Source organism: Drosophila gunungcola, chromosome 3R (assembly GCF_025200985.1).
Source record: "Drosophila gunungcola strain Sukarami chromosome 3R, Dgunungcola_SK_2, whole genome shotgun sequence".
NCBI classification, from domain to species: Eukaryota; Metazoa; Arthropoda; class Insecta; order Diptera; family Drosophilidae; genus Drosophila; species Drosophila gunungcola.
In genome coordinates this window covers 7273211-7293095 of record NC_069139.1, presented here as the reverse complement: position 1 = coordinate 7293095, position 19885 = coordinate 7273211, and the positions used below count along the sequence as shown (strand labels likewise).

The 19885-nt window shown below is 47.0% G+C and overlaps 5 protein-coding genes across 8 annotated transcripts; 3 read left to right on the top strand and 2 right to left on the bottom strand.

The window, feature by feature from the left end:
• Window positions 1-3: 3 nt before the first annotated feature.
• LOC128252411 (conserved oligomeric Golgi complex subunit 7) lies at window positions 4-2633 on the bottom strand. Its single transcript, XM_052980098.1, has 4 exons — window positions 2308-2633; window positions 1953-2246; window positions 1214-1897; window positions 4-1157 (listed from the first exon to the last, which is right to left on the bottom strand). The coding sequence occupies exons 1-4, from the start codon at window positions 2464-2466 to the stop codon at window positions 66-68; spliced, it is 2229 nt and encodes a 742-aa protein (XP_052836058.1). The 5' UTR covers window positions 2467-2633; the 3' UTR covers window positions 4-65.
• Window positions 2634-2921: 288 nt separating this feature from the next.
• On the top strand, window positions 2922-3545 carry LOC128252413 (uncharacterized). The gene is made up of 2 exons (XM_052980101.1): window positions 2922-3211; window positions 3265-3545. The coding sequence occupies exons 1-2, from the start codon at window positions 3007-3009 to the stop codon at window positions 3543-3545; spliced, it is 486 nt and encodes a 161-aa protein (XP_052836061.1). The 5' UTR covers window positions 2922-3006.
• A 10-nt stretch (window positions 3546-3555) lies between these two features.
• Window positions 3556-4272, top strand: LOC128252414 (protein PFC0760c). Of its 2 annotated transcripts, none has more exons than XM_052980102.1 (2): window positions 3556-3702; window positions 3906-4272. In XM_052980102.1, the coding sequence occupies exons 1-2, from the start codon at window positions 3556-3558 to the stop codon at window positions 4140-4142; spliced, it is 384 nt and encodes a 127-aa protein (XP_052836062.1). In that variant the 3' UTR covers window positions 4143-4272. The 2 variants fall into 2 exon arrangements, with proteins under 2 accessions (XP_052836062.1, XP_052836063.1); XM_052980103.1 differs by lacking the exon at window positions 3556-3702 and adding an exon at window positions 3703-3842.
• LOC128252412 (translation initiation factor eIF-2B subunit alpha) lies at window positions 4263-5620 on the bottom strand. The gene is made up of 6 exons (XM_052980099.1): window positions 5473-5620; window positions 5312-5413; window positions 5038-5249; window positions 4821-4975; window positions 4493-4763; window positions 4263-4435 (listed from the first exon to the last, which is right to left on the bottom strand). Exons 1-6 carry the CDS (start codon window positions 5558-5560, stop codon window positions 4289-4291), a joined length of 975 nt encoding a protein of 324 aa, XP_052836059.1. The 5' UTR covers window positions 5561-5620; the 3' UTR covers window positions 4263-4288.
• Window positions 5621-5654: 34 nt separating this feature from the next.
• Window positions 5655-17898, top strand: LOC128252410 (intermembrane lipid transfer protein VPS13B). Of its 3 annotated transcripts, XM_052980095.1 has the most exons (14): window positions 5663-7143; window positions 7196-8549; window positions 8610-9331; window positions 9390-9588; window positions 9647-10263; window positions 10320-12136; window positions 12199-12355; window positions 12413-12634; window positions 12694-13727; window positions 13789-14148; window positions 14205-14963; window positions 15020-15504; window positions 15558-17500; window positions 17557-17898. In XM_052980095.1, the coding sequence occupies exons 1-14, from the start codon at window positions 5857-5859 to the stop codon at window positions 17770-17772; spliced, it is 11172 nt and encodes a 3723-aa protein (XP_052836055.1). In that variant the 5' UTR covers window positions 5663-5856; the 3' UTR covers window positions 17773-17898. The 3 variants fall into 3 exon arrangements, with proteins under 3 accessions (XP_052836056.1, XP_052836057.1, XP_052836055.1); XM_052980096.1 differs by lacking the exons at window positions 9390-9588; window positions 9647-10263; window positions 10320-12136; ... (6 more) ...; window positions 15558-17500; window positions 17557-17898 and having other exon boundaries at window positions 5655-7143; window positions 7196-8556; window positions 8610-8740; XM_052980097.1 differs by lacking the exons at window positions 8610-9331; window positions 9390-9588; window positions 9647-10263; ... (7 more) ...; window positions 15558-17500; window positions 17557-17898 and having other exon boundaries at window positions 5656-7143; window positions 7196-7483; window positions 7542-7671.
• Window positions 17899-19885: the final 1987 nt, after the last annotated feature.

Genomic DNA, 19885 nt, shown 5'->3' with positions numbered 1-19885 from the left:
AAGTTGGTTTATATAAATACTTTTTTAATATATTAGCTTGAAAATTAATAAGATCTGTTAAACATCTACTGTGTAGATATAATATTGCGCATTTGCCGAATGGCCGTTACCAGACGCGGCTCGCATCCACTGCTGAGGGTCAGGTACTGATCTGGAGCAGCCTTCAGTAGCGTGAGGATTTGAGACAGCTGCAGGTTGATGGACAAGCCGAGCTCCTCGAGAACGTTGGAGAGGTACTCAATATCTACACCAAGCTGAGTGGCCGAAGCGGCGGGTAGCGACTTAATTTGTAGAATCTGCGCCTGGTACAAAACGCAGCACTGCTCCACCACGAGAGACAAGAGGACGTCGGCACAGGGAATGGCTTGCGTATACTTAATGTTGCACACCTCCAGGGCCTGCTTCAGTAAAGTGGAAGGCGACAGCAGCAAAGGTTCCAGGTGCTGGGGCAAGGTGAGCAGGTACTGACCAATCTGTGTGATGCTCTCCTGCGGAGCAAAGCTGAACGAGGGCATATCAATACCCGATGCGGCGTGATCCTGCACAGGCGGACGAATGTGTGCCAAGTGCGTTTCAATGGGCTGCAGTAATATATTGAGAGTTATGTCATGTGTATCGGCGAAGTGACCCTTTAACGTGGTATAAATCTGCGGAAAGATACCAAGGCTATCGGTGGCTTCCGACTTCTTTTGCTGATAGTCAGCTATGCTTTTCAACAGCTGGGTGCGCGCTGCATGATCGCAGGTCTGAAATATGGTTATGGGCCCACGGTTGGATGGCTTAGTCAGCTTGTTGGACAAGGTTACCATGCGTGTGTGCAAATCCTGTTCGAATTGGTGCAGCTGAACTTGAAAGTCGGCCAGGCATTGTAACTGCGACATGGTGTACTGCAACAGAGACCAGTTTTCACTCTGAGCCGCATAGCTGCTGGATCCCAGACTGAGTCCAATCTGTCGCTGGATGCGTCCGAAATTCTCCAGCTGCCGCTTGAAGATGCCGTTCAGTAGAGTAATAAGTTTGCACAGAGCTAGATCACTGGTTATAGAGGCACAACGTTCGCAGGCCTCTTTCAACCACTCGTAAAGTTTTCGGGTACTCTCCTCCAGATGACGGACACCATCGCTGGGAGTAGCCTGGTTGGAAGTCAGACGATCAACCTATTGGGGAATATAATTAATAAACAATTTTAACAACAAGATAAACGTTGCCTCACCTGCGTGGATAGTTGGGTCTCCTCTAATCGCGGATATTGTTGAATAAACTTGTGGAAATACTCGAAAATTGCCTCGCCCAGGACACGATGCAACTCCTCGGACAAGGTAATGTGGGACTGCTCCAGCAAAGAGTTCAAATGCAGCACGAAACTGTGATTAACCTGGGCGAACAAGGCCAGCATCTCCAATCGTTCATTGGAAGTCTTTAAAAGCTGCAGGATATGGGCATCCCGGGTGGGTTGCAGGGCCGGCAGAAGTTCGGCAATCACCAAAAATGGCTGCGAAGAGTCCTCCTTGAAGAGATTGGAGCACCACTTGACCTGGCGTTGGCAGTGCTCCAGCAGCTGATCGTAGTAAAGAGTAAGAAACTGCTGCTGTTGCGGCTGGGACTCCGTGCCCTGCAACTCCAAAGTTTGCTTCCACTGCTGCTGCCAGAAGTTCTTCTGGACAGCTCGGTAATATTGCTGCAATTGCGGCAGCCGCTGAATGCTGGTGAAGATCTGGACATAGTACAGGGCTTGCTCGGAGTTGCCCTCGGCAAAGCACTGGACCACACTGGGCGAGGCCAGAGCCTCCAGGCGATTCTTGAAGTCCTCCACTTGGGTCTGTCGCTCTGCATGTCCTGGCAGTTGTTCCTGGGCGTGCAGAGATTTTTGAAGGGCGATCAACTTGTCGCAAACTCCCTGGAAAGTAATTATGAACTTAAGGATTCTGTTTGTATGTTTTGGTACTTCACACCTTAAGATCATTGCGCTCGAATCCATCCTCCAGTTCGGCCAGGAGGTTTCCCCAGCCATCGGACTCCTGCAGCGACTCCTTGGCCACCTGAAGCTTCTGGCTTTTGGTGTTCAACCGCTCCAAGGTGGCCATGCATTCGCCGGTTTCACTTTGCACCGCTGCCACCTCCAAACGCATGGCACTCATCTTCTCCTGCAATCCGCGCACCTCTCCTTGCAGCGCAGCCGATTCCTTGGCGATCCTTGGCATGCTGGCCACCACTTGCCGGCTGGACTCCTCCACAGCATTGTTTACCTGGAAGTTGAGGATAATTGTATAGAAAACACCGCTGGTAAAAGATGACCAGCCCACGTACATTGAATATGTACAGCTGCAGCTTGGCCACGTAGCTCCGGATGAAGGCCGAGGCGGCGTCGCTGTCATCCCGTCCATTCTCCTCCACAAACTTCTTGTAGTTGGCGTTTATCCACTCCGCAGGACTAAAATTGGGTCCCGAAAGAGCCGAAACATCCATGGTGACGTTGATTGTAGACAGTGTGACCGTTCCACGGAAGGAAAATTATGCCGCAGTGTTTGAAGGCTCAGTTATAGTTCCGCAGCGGATGTGAAAATGCGGATGCGGATATTTATAAACTTGAGGAGGAAATTGGAAAAATGTATGGTCCACTCTCAGAATTATTTTTTAGTGCGGATTTCTTAGTGCACCTTTTTATGCATTTAAATTTTAAACCATAAATAATTCTAAATAAAACGGTAATTATGCGTCGAAAAATGCATTATTATTCCAAAGGACCTGCGAAATAAATTTAACTTTTAAGGATCTGTCCGGATATCGCTAACTATTTAAAAAAATATATATTGTATGCTAAATTTATATTTCTATACTAAACGACCCTTGAAAGTTAAATCATTGCGGATATGGCGCGGATATCTCACTCTGACATTAAGCGATGCGCTATGGTATTTTCAAAGCCAACCAACGTGGGCACACTGAGAAAGGTTATTTTCCGTAGCAGTTTTTGGAATTAATGTACGTTTATTTAGATTGTAAAACATGTCACTTGGCAATGCCGATCCTTGGCACTTGAATAACGCAACAATTGAGCAAGGGAGCACGGATTCCGCGGAGAACAGCGATAGTTTTGAGGATAACTTCACGCCACCGCCCACAGGAAAAGAGGGCAACGCCGAAAAGGACACAAAAATTAACGAAGGACATGAGCCGCTGCCGGATTCCAGCGACTATCTGAAGTTACTAGGTGGGACTAAGACTAGGGAACTAAAATCACCTATTAAATTACGTCCATTTCAGAACGGAAGCTGGCCCGCGTGCAAAAGGGAAACAAACTGCTGGACAACCTGCGCGACAAGCGGGAGGATTGCATGCGGGGATTACTCTCCTCCGAGGGAGTGCCCATTTCCATATTCGAACAGTTCCTCGAGCTTGACGCCCCAATCGAGAGTGGGCGACTCCACCGGCACCTGCTGCCCGTTCAGGCCGTGAACGTTGGTGAAACTGTGTGCATAGTAAACCACGACGCACTGCAGCAGTCGGCGGAGGAAGAGGAGGATCAGCCCCCGGCTGAACACTAACCAAATCACAATGGACTCCACGTTCGGCAAAGTCTTCATGTTCCTCACGGATCTCGCCTGGAAAAGTCGCCTCACCATTCCCGTCCTGGTCACCACTGTGTTTCTCGTTATGGACATCCGCCTGCAGATCGAGATCAACATTCAGTCCGGGCAGTTTGTGAGTGCTGCTGTCATCCATGAAATTTGAACTTTAAAACCTGTTTCTGCCTTATGTCTACAAAATTCCTAACAATTTGTGTTGTGTCTGTTGGTAGAATTCATTTTCAAATTAAATGTCTTATTAAATCGTTAGCCAAAGTTGGTGTGTCCTGATTATTAATAGAGATTTTGTTAATTAAATAAAACATTATTTTTTTACAGAACGCCAGTGATCTGGATGATGCAGAGGATGGCCTTGACGATCAGTTCGGTGGGCACGATCACGGAACTGACGACGAGAGCGGCAGTGATAGCTACACGGATGAGGAGTACAACAGCGAGTACACCAACGATGATGGCAACAACAGCGAAACGTCCCACTACAGCCTGGACATTTACGATCCTTGGGGGTCAGAAGACGAAGTCGACGCAAATTATTCGCGGGAGATCCAGTTCTAAGCCACAATCTATAAATTTTAGACGTAAGCGGGAGTAACTAGCTTTATTTTATGTACATATTCTCAGTAATATCGAAGCCCTATTTATCCATTTCATTCAGTCATAATTAAACATTCGTAGTTAAGTGCAATTTCTTTATTGTCCAATTACATGTAGAGTTTGATTAATTCGTCGCTCACTGCGGATGGCGTTAATCTTCCCAGATCGGTGAAGAGCAGCGTTATGTAGGCAGGAGGCGTATAGTCGACCAGTGGGTGCACTTTGCTCACGTCGTTCAGGTGTTTGCGGGAGTACTGCAAGGAAATAGAAGCCATTAACTTGTATTAAGTTAAATGTGTGTGGTAACCTACCTTATATTCATTTGGTAAATCCCGCTGATTAAGTGGATATAGGCGACTGAACTTGAAGCTCTCAGCCAGGACGTAGAAAGGTTTCTTCATCTCACGGGCGCACAAGCCCATAGTGTAGGTGCCAATTCGGTTGATAATGCCGCCACTTTCCACCACAGCTTCAGCGCCCACCATCACAAAGTCCACTGACTCCATAACATAGCCAGTGGCGGAGTCCAGGATCAGAGTGCAGTCTATACCAGCGGCATTTAGGTCCTTAACCATCTCTTCTCTAGAAATATGTAATATTTATAATTGAAATTTTCTAAGAAAAATAACCAAAATATACCCAGAGTTTCCTGTGCCTCCCTGCGTCACGTAGACGTGAAAGGATTTTTTGTTCTGGGAGGCTGTTATTAAAGCCTTGAGGACCACTCGAGATCTGGAGTGTGTCAATATGCGGCAGCCATCCGTGATGAACCTCTGGGCCTGCTGGGCAATAACCTTAAGTCGATTTAAAAAAGAAGAGTTAGTAAATTATCCAGATCTTTGTTTTTTATGCCAACCTGCCGCGAGTTGAGCAACTTGGTGAGAAAGATTTTGCCGCGATTCAACATAATCTGGCGGCACTCCTCCATGTCCTTGTCGTCCAGACTGAGGGTGATGAACCGGCAGAAGAGCTCTCCGGCGGAAACAATGGCTGCAATGGACAGATCCGTATTCCGCATGGCGGCCACCGCTTCTCTCATGGTTGTGTGCAGAATATGAATGGTGCCAACTGGGGGACGCAGAGGGTAGGTTAAATACAAACTACACAATCGGAATTCCCAGCCCACATACACTGTTTCTTTTCCAGGATCATGAGCAGTGTCCTGATGGCCGCAATGCCTGAGGACATGTCCCTATCCTCCTCCAATAGCTGCAGAAAGTATTTGACCACATCTGAGTGCGAAATTTGATAATGAGCATATTCCAAAGGTTTTTCTATATATTTAGCTCACCAAAAGCCTGTCCATTTTCCGTAATTTGCGGCATTTTGATGAAATTGCTAAGAATCTGCTGCACGTTAGACGTCAACAAAATAAACATCTGTTTTTGGTTACCTGAAGGCCCAAGTACACGTTGCGATTTAAATTTTCCAGCACCTTTGCACACTGTCATTGCCGCTCGCCTTCCAACACTGCGTGCCGGGGCTGAAACGTAAACAATCAAAAATTTTATGGCGATATTTGATTTGTTAAAAATATTCGGCCTACAATCGTAACAAAATCCACAGCATGTAAATTCAAGTAAAACGCCGGCGACGCAGTAAATGAAGAGTTCCATTTGAGACAGCAGACAGCAGAGCACGGGAATCGAGGCCAGAGCCTGCGGATCGCCACACCATGTTCAAACTGGAGTCCTACATCACTCCAATTCTTCTGAGCTACGTGGCCAAGTACGTAAAGAACTTTCGCGATGAGGATGCCCAGGTGTCGCTGTGGGAGGGCGAGGTCAGCTTCCAGAATCTGGACCTGCGCCTGGAGGTGCTCGAGGAGGAACTCAATCTGCCGGTGGAGCTGGTCTCTGGGCACATCCACGAGCTAAGCATCCAGGTGCCCTGGACAAAGCTCATGTCCGAGCCGGTGAAGATCGTCATAAACACCATTGAGTTCGTGGCCAAGTTGCCGGACAGCGAGAGCAAGCAGCGCCGGGCCTCCTTCCAGCGGGAGCAGCGCCGGAAATCCAAGCGGGAGTCGGTGGAGCAGCCGGATCAGCAGCCTAAGAGTTCCGCAGCGGGCAGCTCCTCCAGTGTGGTCAACAAGATCATAAACAACATCAGCCTGCAGTGCCACAACATCATCTTGAAGTACGTGGAGGACGACATCGTGGTTTCCATGAATGTGCAGACCCTGAACTTCAGTTCCGCTGGCGAGGACTGGAAGCCCACCATGGTGGACATCCATCCGGTGTCCGTAGTCATGCGCAAGCTGCTGCAGGTCTCCGATCTGACCATCTGCCTGGACAAGCGGAATACCGCCGGCCGGATTGAGGTGTGCCAGGAGCCGGTGCTCTATCGTTGCACCCTGGAGTGCCGAGTGCTCCGCAAATACAACGCCAATACGGTAAGCACCACGAGCACCACACGCATTGGGGTCTTTACCAAGGCACTGGACATCAATGTGTCATCTCTGCAATTCCCCATGGTGATGAGATTAATCAAAATGCTGCTCGAACTGAAGCCAACCGAACTGGAGGAGGATCCTCAGAATCCGGAAGACCAGGAGGCAGTGGCCGAGGGAAACGACGGAGAGCAGAGTGCGGAGCCCTCTGGTCAGAGCATGTTTTGGTGGGCCTGGAACCTGCTGCCCAGTTTCGACAACGAGGCGCCTTCCTCCTCCTGCGACGCTCCTACTGGTCACGCCTTCGATATGGGCATCTACGCCGAGGAGCTGAATTTCCAACTTAAGAACTCGGAGTACTTCACCGATCAGAGCATGGGCGGCATCAAGCGAATACGGTATACGCCAATCCTGCGGATCAGTTTGGGCGGACTCTACTACGAACGTACTCAGTTAAAGGAGTGCGACTGGGCCAATGTCAAGGCGGGCCTCTCCAGCATTTGCATGGAACCGTTGGGCGTTTACCGAAGCGAAGATCCCGTTGACCGTAACTTGATCCATACCCAGGAAGTAAGTATAACTTGGATTTACCGGCGCTTAGTACTTAACCGAATTTGCACAGTTTTTAGATGAGCGCTCATTCATCGACAAGAGTCTGTTCGACGAGAACTACATGTTCGCCGATCGCTCCTGGTGCAGCTACAACTACGAGGACTACGTGGCCAGGAACACGGATGAGTACATGCTGTTCCGCAGCCCTGTGCTGGCGTTCGACATAATCGAGTACCGGGTGCCGAAGACAAGCAACCATCCCGCGGCGGATGGCCAGCTCAGAGACCTAGGACTTCGGATTCAGTATCGCTTACTGTCCGCCGGAATCACCTTCCACTTTTCGCAGTCCTTTGTGCAGGTTAAAAATGTAATTAGCGATTTAATCCGTCCTTACGATTACCCGGGATATCATTCAGAATCGGTGAAGGATGAGGCCGGATCAGGCAGTGTCCCCGAGCAGGAGAACAAGAATGCCGATATGACCATACCGGATTTGGAGTATCTGATGGGGCTGGTGCCCACCTGCAACTACAAAATCGAACTCCGTAACTTAGTCCTGCAGATGTATCCCCGTCAGCAGCAGGAGGCGGCTTCTGCGATGAACCACCACCAACTGACGACCACGGTGAAGCAATCCCTGTTGCCATATCTTCAGCTGAAGATTTCCCTAGTCGAGGGCACAATGTGTGGCCCAGTGAACCCGCTTCGCCTGGTTCAACTGATTAGCCATCTTGAGGAGAAACCCCGGGAGGTGGTCAATGCCTGCTATAATTGCTATAACTTTAATGTGAAAAACTTAACGCTGATGATCCTGAATACCACTTCGGATGGTGACAGGGCCAAGCTTTTAAGCATTCCACGCATGCAGGTGAACTGGAACCGCCTGCTTGCACCTCATCTCTGGCGCAAAAATGAAGCTGCCCTAGAGACGGCAGAAATCAAATCAGAGATCATAACTTTAGAGTTCTCAAAGCGGGAGCTTATACTGGCCAAGCGCTTAATCCCCTTAATCACGAGCTTTAACAGCTCAGAGCTCTGCGATCTGGCCCACATTGTGGCCCATGCCAACGCCCATTCGGATGTCATCAAGCTTCAAAGCTTGGGCACCAAACTAAGCTTGAGTTACCACAAGTATCACACGCATTTGGCTGCCGTGGGCTCTCTTCAAGGTATCCAAACCGATGCCGTCCACACCAAGATGAATGCTCGGAATGTGATTCTATCAACTTCCAAGAATGCAAACAACAAGTGGCTAGAGGTGCAGCTACAGCTTCCTCTGGAGGAGGCCAATACAAAGCAGGAAAAGATGCCCGGTACAGTGCTGTGCCTTTGGCTGGACCCATTCCGAATCACTACGGACATCTACTTACTGCAGTTTCTCAACTTTTCGGATCACAGTGGCAAGCAAAAAGCAAAAGAGAAGGGTTTGTAGTATGTCAGCCTAGTCATATTACCGAATTACACTTATTTATTATTATTTGCAGAAATAGAAACGGATTTAGAGTCTTTTTTGCAGTCGGAACCACCTGTAACACAATCAGTATCGAATTATTCCACAGTGTCTGCCTCAGCAATGGCTTTGAATGACCTTCAACCGCGTCGAATCAGTAGGAACGCAAGTCGAAAGATCTCTGTTCCCGAGGAGACTGTGCATCTGAGTTCGGAAAGGGATGAGAGGCACACCCAGGCAGAGCCTGTTAGTATACCCGTCATCAGTAAACCGCAGCCAAGTAACTTCGATTCTATGGATCTGGTGAAGCGACTAACCAACGTGGTGGTGCTGGTTGAAATCGCCCAGGCCAAGATTGATGTGTGTGAAGTAATGATGAGAAAAACGCCTGCCGAGACGGATGTGGAGTATACCTCTATTCGGCTGCCACACGTAAAAGTAAAATCAGGCAACAGCGAGGCCATTCAGCGAGGAAACATTAGATCTGTAGTTTCGGTGACCAGCAAAGCAGAGTTATTTAACTGGGTCTTCGACCTAAGCGAATTCAATGTGTGCTACCGCAGAGCAAATGTCACCGAGGTGATTGTGGCACCAGTAAGGACTACAATAACTTTAGCCCTGTCTCACAAGACATCCGAAAAAAGCGAGACAAGAAAAATCGAGGGAAAATCCGACCAGGAGAAAAAGGCCGAACAAAACACCTACTCCATAAATGTGCATGTAGATATGTCGGACATCAATATATTTACCCAGCGGGTAAGGACTCTTTCCGAATATTTGGATTAACAAATTATTTAAATTACAATTTCTCAAGGTGAAATTGTTGCATGAACACTGCATGATTATTTCCAAGATGAAGAGCTCGCTTTGCCCTGACGAACCTCCATCTAAGTGGCAGGTAGCAAAAACAGCTCCCAGACTAGAGGTTTACACTGGCAGTGCACAAACCTATCCGGCGATAAAAGAGTTCTTGGAGCTGGATCCCAACTTTGAAGCACCTCAAGTAAAAAGTGGTAAGAAAAAACACACAGAAGTATTAAATATCTTTTACAATATATTCAATTCCCTTAGCTCCCAATAGTACGATTCTATTCTTCTGCCAATGGACTATTCCCAGAATATGTTTTGAAATGGAAAACTCCAACGATTCCCAGCATAGTAAAATCGTTTTGATTCTGGAAGACCTACTCCTGAATATTGATAAACAAAATGATTTTAACAAGATTACCACCAAAATCGAAAACTTTGGGCTTAACTACTATGAGAAAAAACATGAATGGGAAAAGATAGAAGACTTTCACATCAAAATGCTGGGCGACAGCACGAACTTGCCATTGATCAGTGTGGTGATTACCACAGTGAGCCTTCAGGATCTCTATGCGAAAATTGGGGCGAGAAACCCGCATAACAAGCAGCACACCATCTCTGAGGTCCTGATTGAGGTGCAGCCGATCGAAATGGTGCTGGACTTGGACCAAATAACCGCGTTTATGGTTCCGATTTGTGAGGTCCTTGAAATTATGGGAAGTTCTGATTCAAAGCAGCCAGCAAACACGGCCTGTTCGCCTGTTGCCAGTCAGGTTACAACGGTTCAAGACCTGCCAATGGTGCATTTAAACAGCAAGGGCATCTATGTGTACCTGCCTTTGTCCACAAACAGGAAGAGTTGCAGTGTGTTACTATTAAGGGTTAGTTATCTAGCATTTATATGCAGTTTACCAAACTAACATATATCTTTTTACAGATTGAGAGTATCCAACTAACTCCTAGTCTGGAAAATCCGCTAGTTCGGCAGCTCGTGCGCCCAGATATCTACCAAAAAGCCGCAGAACTGAACATGCTTAATACCCCGGGAGCCCTGGTAGAAGATCGTCAGTATGAGCTGAGTGTAAGAAAGCTATCATTATCTACCGGAAACTGGAAGCAAACACAAAAGTACCGCATTGAAAAGAGTTTGGCCAGCAAACATGACAACCCCGCGTTCGAGTGGAACAACCAAAGTCAATCCACCGAACTGGATCACATGGAGATATTCAAAGACTTTGACTTCATAATGATTTATGCACCGGCTATAAGCTACGATAGATTTCTAGTCTGTGGACAAAGTGTGGAGTATAATTGCGCAACCGATTTTGTGGCTTCTCTGAACACACACCAAATCAGCTTGATCAGCTGCATTATAGTGCGTTTACAGCGGCTTAATTGTATAATCGATCAGGTCTGTGTAAAAAATGCAGAGATGCACAAATCGAGATCACACAAAATACTTGGCGAGGTGTCCACATTTAACAGCGCAGATAACTCGGTGTATTTTTTACGGGATACGAAACCACTCAAAACCGGAAAGAAACCCTCTAAAAAGCAGCTAAATGTCAAGCAAAGTTACCCGAACCTAAATTCGAGTTTTATGGATGCAGGAGCCAGCAGTGATATATTTTACGGATCGTGCCAAAGCGATTCCGGAATTCACTTGGGCAGCCGGGTGAAAGGAAATCGCCAATCGAGTGGCTTGAGTTATCCTCAAAGTGTATCGTTTGTGGCCGGAACATTCGTGCTAAGGATTTACGATGTGTTGGCCCTAGAGGAGCTGGAAAGACCGGTCATGAAACCACTGTTTTTGGTGACTATATCCCAGCCCAGCTTTATGTCTACCCAAAATCTAAAGGCTTCGGTAACCCAAGCCTCGATTTTTAATGTTAACATAGGCGTAGCCACTGCAGATTCGGAAGGAAAAGAGGATTTGGAACAATTTAACGAGTCCGTTTTTGACACACTTCCCGGTCAACTTGGCAGCTCTGGAATTCCTCCTCCGTTGCTCACGATCAAGACCCAATATGATCGTCTCAAGCAAAAGGAAGTCGATGTGGAACTACGTAAACCCATTCTGCTGAGAATGTGTGAGGCTAGCATCAAGCAATTGGCCAGCGATGTCATCCGTGTGTACTCCGTTCTCCACGAGACTCCCTGCTTTGCCGTGCGCAGCCAGCGCCCTGTACCCGAAGGATCTCAACTTCACCAGATGAAGTCGAACTGCTACAATGCGGATCGGTTGCACTTATCCTGTGATCGCATAACTATAAAGTTCTACGATGAGGAGCGGACCTTCAAATGCAGTTTCGTTTGCCTCGATCTCAGCACTCGCATCAAGTTCAGCACTCGTCCTCAGAAGGCCGTCATTAGATCAACTCTGGGATCCGTGTATGTGCAGTCCGGCGGAAAGATGCTGCTGCATCCTTTGCTGATGCGTTTGTCGGCCGATTTGGTCAGTGAGCCGTGGTGCGATGAGCTGCTGATCAATGCCACACTCAAGCTCAATTTCCTGCACATCGACGCGGGTGTTCTTAGCATACTGCAATTGCAAAAGGCCCGGGATGGAATGAATCGGATACGCGAATACGCTGATCAGGAGTGGCAGCAGTTTCTGCACCGCCGTCCCGTTTTGGGCACCCCCGAAGAGGTCTCACCCTGCGACCTGATCAAGTGCACTCCATCAAACGAGTCCATAGAGCGGCTAAAACGCCCCTTGAAGTCGAATGCGGAGTTCTACCAGGATGACCTCAGGTGAGGATTCTAGCCGGGATTGAGTTTATGCATTTAACTGATCAGTGTATTTTATATTCAAGAGCGGGCGCCTTTCAATTTGTTTATCTTAACTCCGAGTCCGTACTGCCAATGCCTTACCAGGTGCAGATCATTAAGAAAAACTATGGCATCATATGCTGGCGATATCCGCAACCGCGCCAAATGACCAGCATACTCATTTATCCAGTGCCCATGGCAGTAAGTGCATTTACATAAGATTTATTTAACTTACTAATGCTTACTCAAACGAAAAAGGTAAGCAGCCCCATACATATCAGGTGTCGCATGGAGTACTTCAGCGAAACCCACGAAACATTCCTACATTACTGCGATTTCCTGCTTTCGGAGACCTCCACCAAGCAACTGACGCCCCCAGATCGTCCTATATGTGCCACTATTTGGAGGGTGGTTATAATGCAATCGCTGATCTCTGTGAATGGGGCTTGCTTTGAGGGAAGTGAGGATGAAGATCTATCGGTGGGTTTTCCATTCCCAAAAAAATTAATTAATGCCCTAAGCATAACTTAAACTTTTAGATCGAGTACATCCATGCGGACTTTAAAGTGGATGAAAATAACGATTTCATATTGCACCCCAAAGTTCTAGTGGGTTGCATGCGCATCGACACAGTATTCCGAGCGGAAAGAGTGCCCAAGTTGCAGTTGTTGCTCTGCTGCCAGGACATCGAGCTGAACTTCCTGAACCAGCCGGAGAGCTCTGGAGAGCTGCCACAACAGCTTAAGAAGTACAACCTCAAGCAGACCAGTAATATCAGCCAAACTTTTCTTACGCTGCATGTGGAGGACCTGCAAATGCACTCGACCATTTATTCCCGGAAGGATTTTAGTTTGCAAACCGAACTGCGCACTCGGGTGAAGTGCTTGGACTATGGCTTCCTAAACATGCTGGATATCGTGGAGCCAATGAAATTCACAAGCTATGTAAGACTGACCGATTGCCCGCGCTCTTTGGTACATGCCAATTTCCTGGTGGACAAGCTTCGGCTCAACTGCGGACCCTATGTGATTCACACATTGCTGAGTTCCAAACACCACTGGCAGGAGGTTTTGCAGCAGAGGAAGATGCGACACGCCCTAATGCCCAAATGCGTTATAGTTAACCGGATACAGGCACCCATAAGCTTTGGTCAAACCGGCACAGTTGAGAAAGTCTCTGTGGCTCCTGGCGAAATGCAGCTCTATCACTTCCGAAGCTGTAATCACAAGCAAGAACTTACATTCTTCATCACAAATCCTGAGAACCGTCTAATTGAGACAAGTGATTCGGTGCACATAGCCCTGAAGTTCGAGGACGACCAGAAGGTTTATCACCTGCGCGTGGGAGGATTCTGTATAACTCTAAAGCTGGGCAAACTTTCCGCCACTCAGATTTATATTCTCGTCAAGGGACAAATAGAACTGATTAGCATGGTACCTTTCAATATGATCACAGAGTTTCGGGAGGAGGAAAAAAGCTACGACGATAACAATGCGCCGGAACATCTCCTGTTGTCTAAAGAAAGATCATCGTACTACCAGAATGTAAAGCGAAATGCAGACATCAATATGCGGTATGTTGGATAATTGAAAGAATTTATTTTAAAATCCCAATAACGTAATGTAATTTCGTAGGCTAAAGTTAAGCGCTGGACTTGGAAGGGGGCGCACTGGTGATATCCCACTGAAAACCAATAACAACTTGCCTTGGCTGGTCAAGGTGCCCACGCAATCTGCGCAGCAATTCATCAGCGTTTGGGTTCGGATCTTGCGCGAGGACATTGTGATGGAAAAGCCGGATGGTGACTTTCAGCCCCAGAAGATACTGATCTGCATTTGGCCCATCTTTGAGATATGCAATATGCTCAGCTGTGAGATTCAGGCGAATGAAAACACAACCGGAGAGAGCTCCACTATTGACGCCAAGGGCGGCAGATGGGCTCTAAACACTGCGACCACTCATGCCACAGAACACACAGTTGGCTTCACATTTCCGTAAGTCCATAAAACAGTCTTCATCGAACCAACTTTAATGTTATACGCTTCTCTAGGGTTGTCTTACGAGGCTCTTCCAAAGATGAATATACACTAATGCTAAGGACAATGGACTGGCACAAGTTCTTTCATTATGATCCCACTGTTTGGACCATTGAAAATGCCCTGCATAAACTGGGCAAGTCTGCGAAGCGCATGTGGCCACTGAATGATGAGGAAGAACTGCGCGTGTGCCGGCAGTTGGCTTTTCAGAACTCCTTTGATGTAAAATACCAAACCAAGGCCACAAGAGAGTTCTCCTGCACCTTGGGACTGGAGGTAGCCGCCTGGGGCATGTTCATCAACGGAACCGGCTTGGACGTAAGCATTTTTACGATCCATGAGCAGGCGCGATTCGAGATCAAAGCAAACAGTTTGGAAATGATGCCCAAACTCAGCAGTGCTTTCACAATTGATGTGACCTTCGAGCAAGGCTGGATCACCTCAGCTCCGATTTCTTTGGAAGATTTTTCGCAAAAAACGGTGCAAAACGCCGGACGATCAATGTCTCTGCGGTGCAATTCATTTGTGGACATAGTAATTGTGGAAAGGGAAGAGGTGCTGCGTCTGGTACTGGAATACCGAAAGGAAGCCGATGGACGTCGTCTGTTTAAACTGCGCTCCAAATTCGTGCTGGCCAATTTTACGGATGTAGCTCTGAATGCCCTACCTCTGGCCATGGATCACAAGGAGACATCGACACGGGAAGAAGTGGAGGCTTATACCATTTCCAAAACAGCCCGTAGTCTTTTATCAGCGGATTCGACCAAGAACTGGTAGGTTTCTCTAACGATTTACAGACTATTTTATCTAATTTCCTTTGTTCTTGCAGCATTGGTACCGCGATGGACGTTTTCTACGATCTTAATGTGCATAAGACCAAGCACAACTGTGATACGGCATTCGTGTATTTTGTTTGCTTTAGCGTGGGTGGAAGTCGGGAGATTTCCATACCAGTTCCCTTGTCCATACCCTTTACCAGGCGCTGTTTCAGCTTGCAAGCCGGACACGAATCCATTCCGTTGATGATCACCCTAGTTGAGAAGGACAATGTGCACTACTTAAACGTATTTCGAGACACGGCGCCTGCGATTGTCATAAGCAACAACACGAACGTCAAGTTTATTGTGGCCCAAACAAGTGCATCGGAGAATAGCAATGTGTCCTGCACAAATTCCGAGTTCGTGGGAAGGCACTTCGAGTGGAACCAGTTGGTGCTGCCCCACAGCAAATGCTATTACACCCCTCCCCAAATGTACGCCAACTTTCCGGATGTGGAGTTTACAATGTGCAATCTATCCTTGGCGGTATATAAAGGTGAAAAGTTCTCCAAACTTTATATTTAAGATATTTAAAAGTTTTGTTTTCAGATAAGCCCTGTGCGAAGAACAAAATTGCCTGGTCGAAACCCGTTCGCACTGACAAGTCCTGGCAAAAATTCCTGCATGTTCCAAACCACGGCGATGTGAAGGTCGTTGTGTGTGATAAGCATCGAGCCATTCGTCTGAACATCTACTATATAGCTCAGCAGCTGGAGTTTTCGGTGAAAGACTTGCGATCTCGCCTGACAAAGCCAGAGAAAAGTTTGATGCCATCGGAGGAGCAGCAACTTCTGGAATCCGATGAAAAGTTGGCACAAGATACGACCACACCCAAGGAGCCTTTGCCGGATATGATTGCCTGCGCCCACTTTAGCGAGCAGTGCGAGACCAAAAGGCAGACGAGGATCAAAGTCTTCATCAAGAGTTTTGTGTTCAGCCTGCAGACGGATAGCCGAGAAAATGACTTTCTGAAGACGGAGGTGTGTAATATCTACGCCGATGACACGGTGATAATCTACGACGACGACGATGAGCAGCGGGAGCTGCGCTTGCAGTTGCCAAATCTCCAGGTGGACAACCAGTTGTATTCCAGTGGAAAGTACGATTTTCCGGTGCTGCTCTGTGCAGAGAAACTGTACAAGCGCAACTGTAGTCTGCCGCAGGTCTACGACTTGGACTCTGTGTACCGGCAGCAAGCTCAGCGAACTCCCGTCTCTCTATTCACATTTGTATTCTACCAAGATGAAATGCAGCTGCAGAATGTGCGCTGCCAGATTCCACCTTTTCGGGTCTACATCGAAGATGCCTACCTGAATCAGCTGCTTGAAGCACTGGTGGAGTGTGAACCGTCCCATTGTGTGTATAGTCCGCCTGTCGAACAGGATCAAATCCTGCTGCCTGTCGGAGCGACCCTTCTACCCGACCAAGTTGTGGCCCAGTCATTGTACATATCGGAACCCTTGCGTCTGAATAGTTTTACGGTGGAGCCGCTGAGTCTACTGCTATCCGTCCACACTTCCTCGAGGCTCTACATAGCCCTAGATCACTCTCCCCTCTCCTTCTCCCGCTATGAGCGCCAGCAAATCCTTACAGTTCCTCTCCGCTTCGGACAATCTCTGGGTCTGCACTATCTCAGTGGGGCTATCTTCGGAGCCGGCTGGGTCGTTGGATCCCTGGAGATTTTGGGAAGCCCCAGTGGGCTGGCCCGCTCGTTCAGCACTGGTCTTCGGGACTTTGTCTCCATGCCCGTGCAGGGTCTCTTCCGCGGACCTTGGGGCTTCCTGGTGGGCGTGACCCAAGGATCTGCCTCTCTGTTGCGTAACGTGACCGCGGGAACCGTCAACTCAGTGACCAAATTGGCCGGTTCCGTGGCCCGGAATCTGGACAGGCTGACCCTGGACGCAGAGCACATCGAACTGACTGAGGCCAGACGTAGGGCCAGACCCCAGGGATTCGCCGATGGGCTGACACAGGGTCTGACTGGCTTGGGCATTAGTCTACTCGGCGCCGTTGGAGGATTGGCCCATCACACCCTGGAGGCACGCAGTTCGGTCGGAGTCATCGCCGGGCTGACCAAGGGCATTGTGGGAGCCTTCACGAAACCGATCAGTGGAGCTGCTGAAATGCTAGCTCTCACGGGCCAGGGAGTCCTCCATACGGTGGGTTTCAATGCCATGCCTCAACAGGTGGAGCCCAGCTTTACGCGAAACGTGGCCCTGCACGGGAGTTCCAATCGCATTTGGAGTTATCTGCCCGAGGAGTTGAGCCGCGACCAGATGCTGTTCTTTTGTGAGATCACCCTGTTGGTCGGCACGCAATTACGTCCAGCTTTGCTATTCCTAACTTCGTCAGTATTGGCCATCATACAATCGGACAGCGAGGAACTGGCCTTCGCTTCCCCCGTTTCCAAGGTGGATGCCGTGGCGGATCGCGAAGATCCCTCAAAACTCTACTTGAGCCTCAAGTCCGAGAGAAGCAATGATCTTGAGGGAGTGAGTATTTTATTAGTGTTTACTTATTTTTTAATTAAAACACAATATATTTTTAGCAACTGAACTATACCAATGAGCGCATTATGAAGTTCCTAAATGCATCGCGACTTCAGAGCATAGCCAACGATTCGCTCAATGATCTGCTCCAGCTACAAGAACAGGATGTCGACGACCGAATCCAGCGGCAATCGCAGTGTATCTTCTATATTAAACCCAATATAGGTGAACACCTGATCCACTATCTAAAGGTCATAGGTCGGATACAGCATTGATAGTTAGCCTGCATCTTTGTGTTTTTCGGTTTAGTCTAAAGTATTCCTAGAATCCTTTGTATTTTATACCAAATATCAAAAGACATTTTTTGTTACATTTTTGCAATAAAAATTCAAAAAGTACGAGACATTTTATAAGTAATGTTATTAGAATGAAGTAGTATACTTAATATTAAGTTAAACAAATTGTTAGATTACTAAGTTTTAGTAAGAAGCATTTGCTTAAATATTGGCCTTTATTTGGTCGTACTTTGTGTTGCGCTTCTACACAAAAAATCCAATTTAATACAATTGGTTTTAGCTAAAGCCGCCGAGACCAGCCAAGAACTAAACTTTAAACTTGCAGCTAGAACACGGGTGCATTTTAATGAAAGCCAGATAAATGCAGCTAAGGCAAAGCCCTTGGAATTGGAAGAAACTTGTACAAAATTAACCTGTCGACCACAAAACCGTCGAACCAAAGTGCTTCTTATTTTTCGAGTTAAATATAATTTTCTTAGTCGTTGTGGCACTAAAAAAAATACGTACCTATTAAGTTTCATATTGATTGATTTGATATGGTAAAGCAAAACATAGTTGTTAGATATACCATTGATATGTTTAAAGATGTCAAAATCATCTTTAAATTATTCCGCAATAATATACATAAGTATTTCTAAGAAATGTCAGAACAGTAAAAAGGCTCAAAATCTTTAACTGTTTTATATTTTATACATATTCGATACATTTTTATGTGATGTCGACATGAAGGACATGTTGGTATTTCTCTGTGTGTGCTCGCTATCCTTCCTGGTTGGATGCCTGGATTTGGCCTTGTGTGTGCGCCAGTGCGCGACCAAAAGATTCAATTATGGTTGGTTGGTAGTCGGTGGTCGGCTCACCGCATCCGCAAGTTGGCCCGTGGAAGTCGCTTATTGGGGCCCACGGATCCCAGTTGGCCTTCTTTATGTGTTTGACATGCCTCGGGGGGGAAGGGGTCATGCCCTACCAGCACAGATTTGCACACCGTTTCCGTGGGCAAAATGTACGTCTATTGTTTTATGTTTATAAAAGGTGGGCATTTAACGACTCTACTGTTCCTCGCCCTAAAGTTGAGCCCATTGTGTCCGCTTCCGCCTTTTGTCTGAGCTCGCATATTTATGCGACAGACACACATTAGCATTATGTGTTGTGTGTGGTGTTGTTTGGTCGTTGCTTGTGATTTGCGCTCAAAACTGGGCTACGACTTCTGGGGGAATGTTTTTCCTTCATTTGGGAATCTGATGGATGATCTTCGTTAATGAGCCCTGATTAATATAACCCATCTGGATTCGATTGAGCCCCTGCTAACGACCTGCATTTAAAAGGCTTTTGTACTAACTTTCCTGAATATAACGCATACGCACATGTGCAGTGGCGGCAACAAGGCCATCAAGCAATGCATTATGACGGCGTCTACTTCCATTTTGTTTTGTTCGTGGCCTTGGAAGCAGGGGCTTAGAAAAGGGGGGAAAATTAAGCATGTGCCATTAAGATAAGTCAATAGTTAGTGGTCATCAAACGGAAGTTTAAATACCACATTACTCGGCTTAAAACTAATACAGAAATGTTATACCCTTCCATTTTGAACGCACTTAGGAACTTTCATATACCATTAAAAAGGGAGCCGAATACCTAATTAAAATAAGCTGCAAAACTGAGAACATTACGGATATGCCTTTTTTAAGCCCATATTGAACTTTTGAGAATCGTAATGACAAGGACTTATTTGTATATATCTTTGTTATTTTTTTGTCAACTTTTGTATACTCACTGTTATGTTTATTATATGCTAACCAAGTTAAAATAACTTTTTGGGGTCCATATATGTAAAGAACGCTTGTCCTCCCGACTGAGTTCTCCCAACCAAGGCTACGCCTATGCCCTGGAAACCCTTTAGCAGGTTCCTGTTGCCATCAAAAGAGGCCATACTTAAAACCTTTTCAAGAAATATAAATATATGGAAAAAGGAAAGCAGGTATATCTCGTCAAAGTAGGAAGTCGTATGACTTTCGCTAATGCAAATATTTTGAAAACAATCCTCTGGTGATTTAAAAACATGCTATTGTGGGATTTGACAAAGAAAAATAAAATA

Coding starts and splice junctions, on each gene's coding strand:
- LOC128252414 (XM_052980102.1), top strand. CDS start 3,556: ATGGACTCCACGTTCGGCAAAGTCTTCATGTTCCTCACGGATCTCGCC. Junction 3,703..3,905: donor ACATTCAGTCCGGGCAGTTT/GTGAGTGCTGCT, acceptor ATTTTTTTACAG/AACGCCAGTGATCTGGATGA.
- LOC128252411 (XM_052980098.1), bottom strand. CDS start 2,466: ATGGATGTTTCGGCTCTTTCGGGACCCAATTTTAGTCCTGCGGAGTGG. Junction 2,247..2,307: donor TGCAGCTGTACATATTCAAT/GTACGTGGGCTG, acceptor CTCAACTTCCAG/GTAAACAATGCTGTGGAGGA. Junction 1,898..1,952: donor TCGAGCGCAATGATCTTAAG/GTGTGAAGTACC, acceptor ATTACTTTCCAG/GGAGTTTGCGACAAGTTGAT.
- LOC128252412 (XM_052980099.1), bottom strand. CDS start 5,560: ATGTTTATTTTGTTGACGTCTAACGTGCAGCAGATTCTTAGCAATTTC. Junction 5,414..5,472: donor GGAAAATGGACAGGCTTTTG/GTGAGCTAAATA, acceptor TTTCGCACTCAG/ATGTGGTCAAATACTTTCTG. Junction 4,764..4,820: donor GGAGGCACAGGAAACTCTGG/GTATATTTTGGT, acceptor ACATATTTCTAG/AGAAGAGATGGTTAAGGACC.
- LOC128252410 (XM_052980095.1), top strand. CDS start 5,857: ATGTTCAAACTGGAGTCCTACATCACTCCAATTCTTCTGAGCTACGTG. Junction 9,589..9,646: donor AGCACCTCAAGTAAAAAGTG/GTAAGAAAAAAC, acceptor CAATTCCCTTAG/CTCCCAATAGTACGATTCTA. Junction 17,501..17,556: donor GAAGCAATGATCTTGAGGGA/GTGAGTATTTTA, acceptor ATATATTTTTAG/CAACTGAACTATACCAATGA.
- LOC128252413 (XM_052980101.1), top strand. CDS start 3,007: ATGTCACTTGGCAATGCCGATCCTTGGCACTTGAATAACGCAACAATT. Junction 3,212..3,264: donor CGACTATCTGAAGTTACTAG/GTGGGACTAAGA, acceptor CGTCCATTTCAG/AACGGAAGCTGGCCCGCGTG.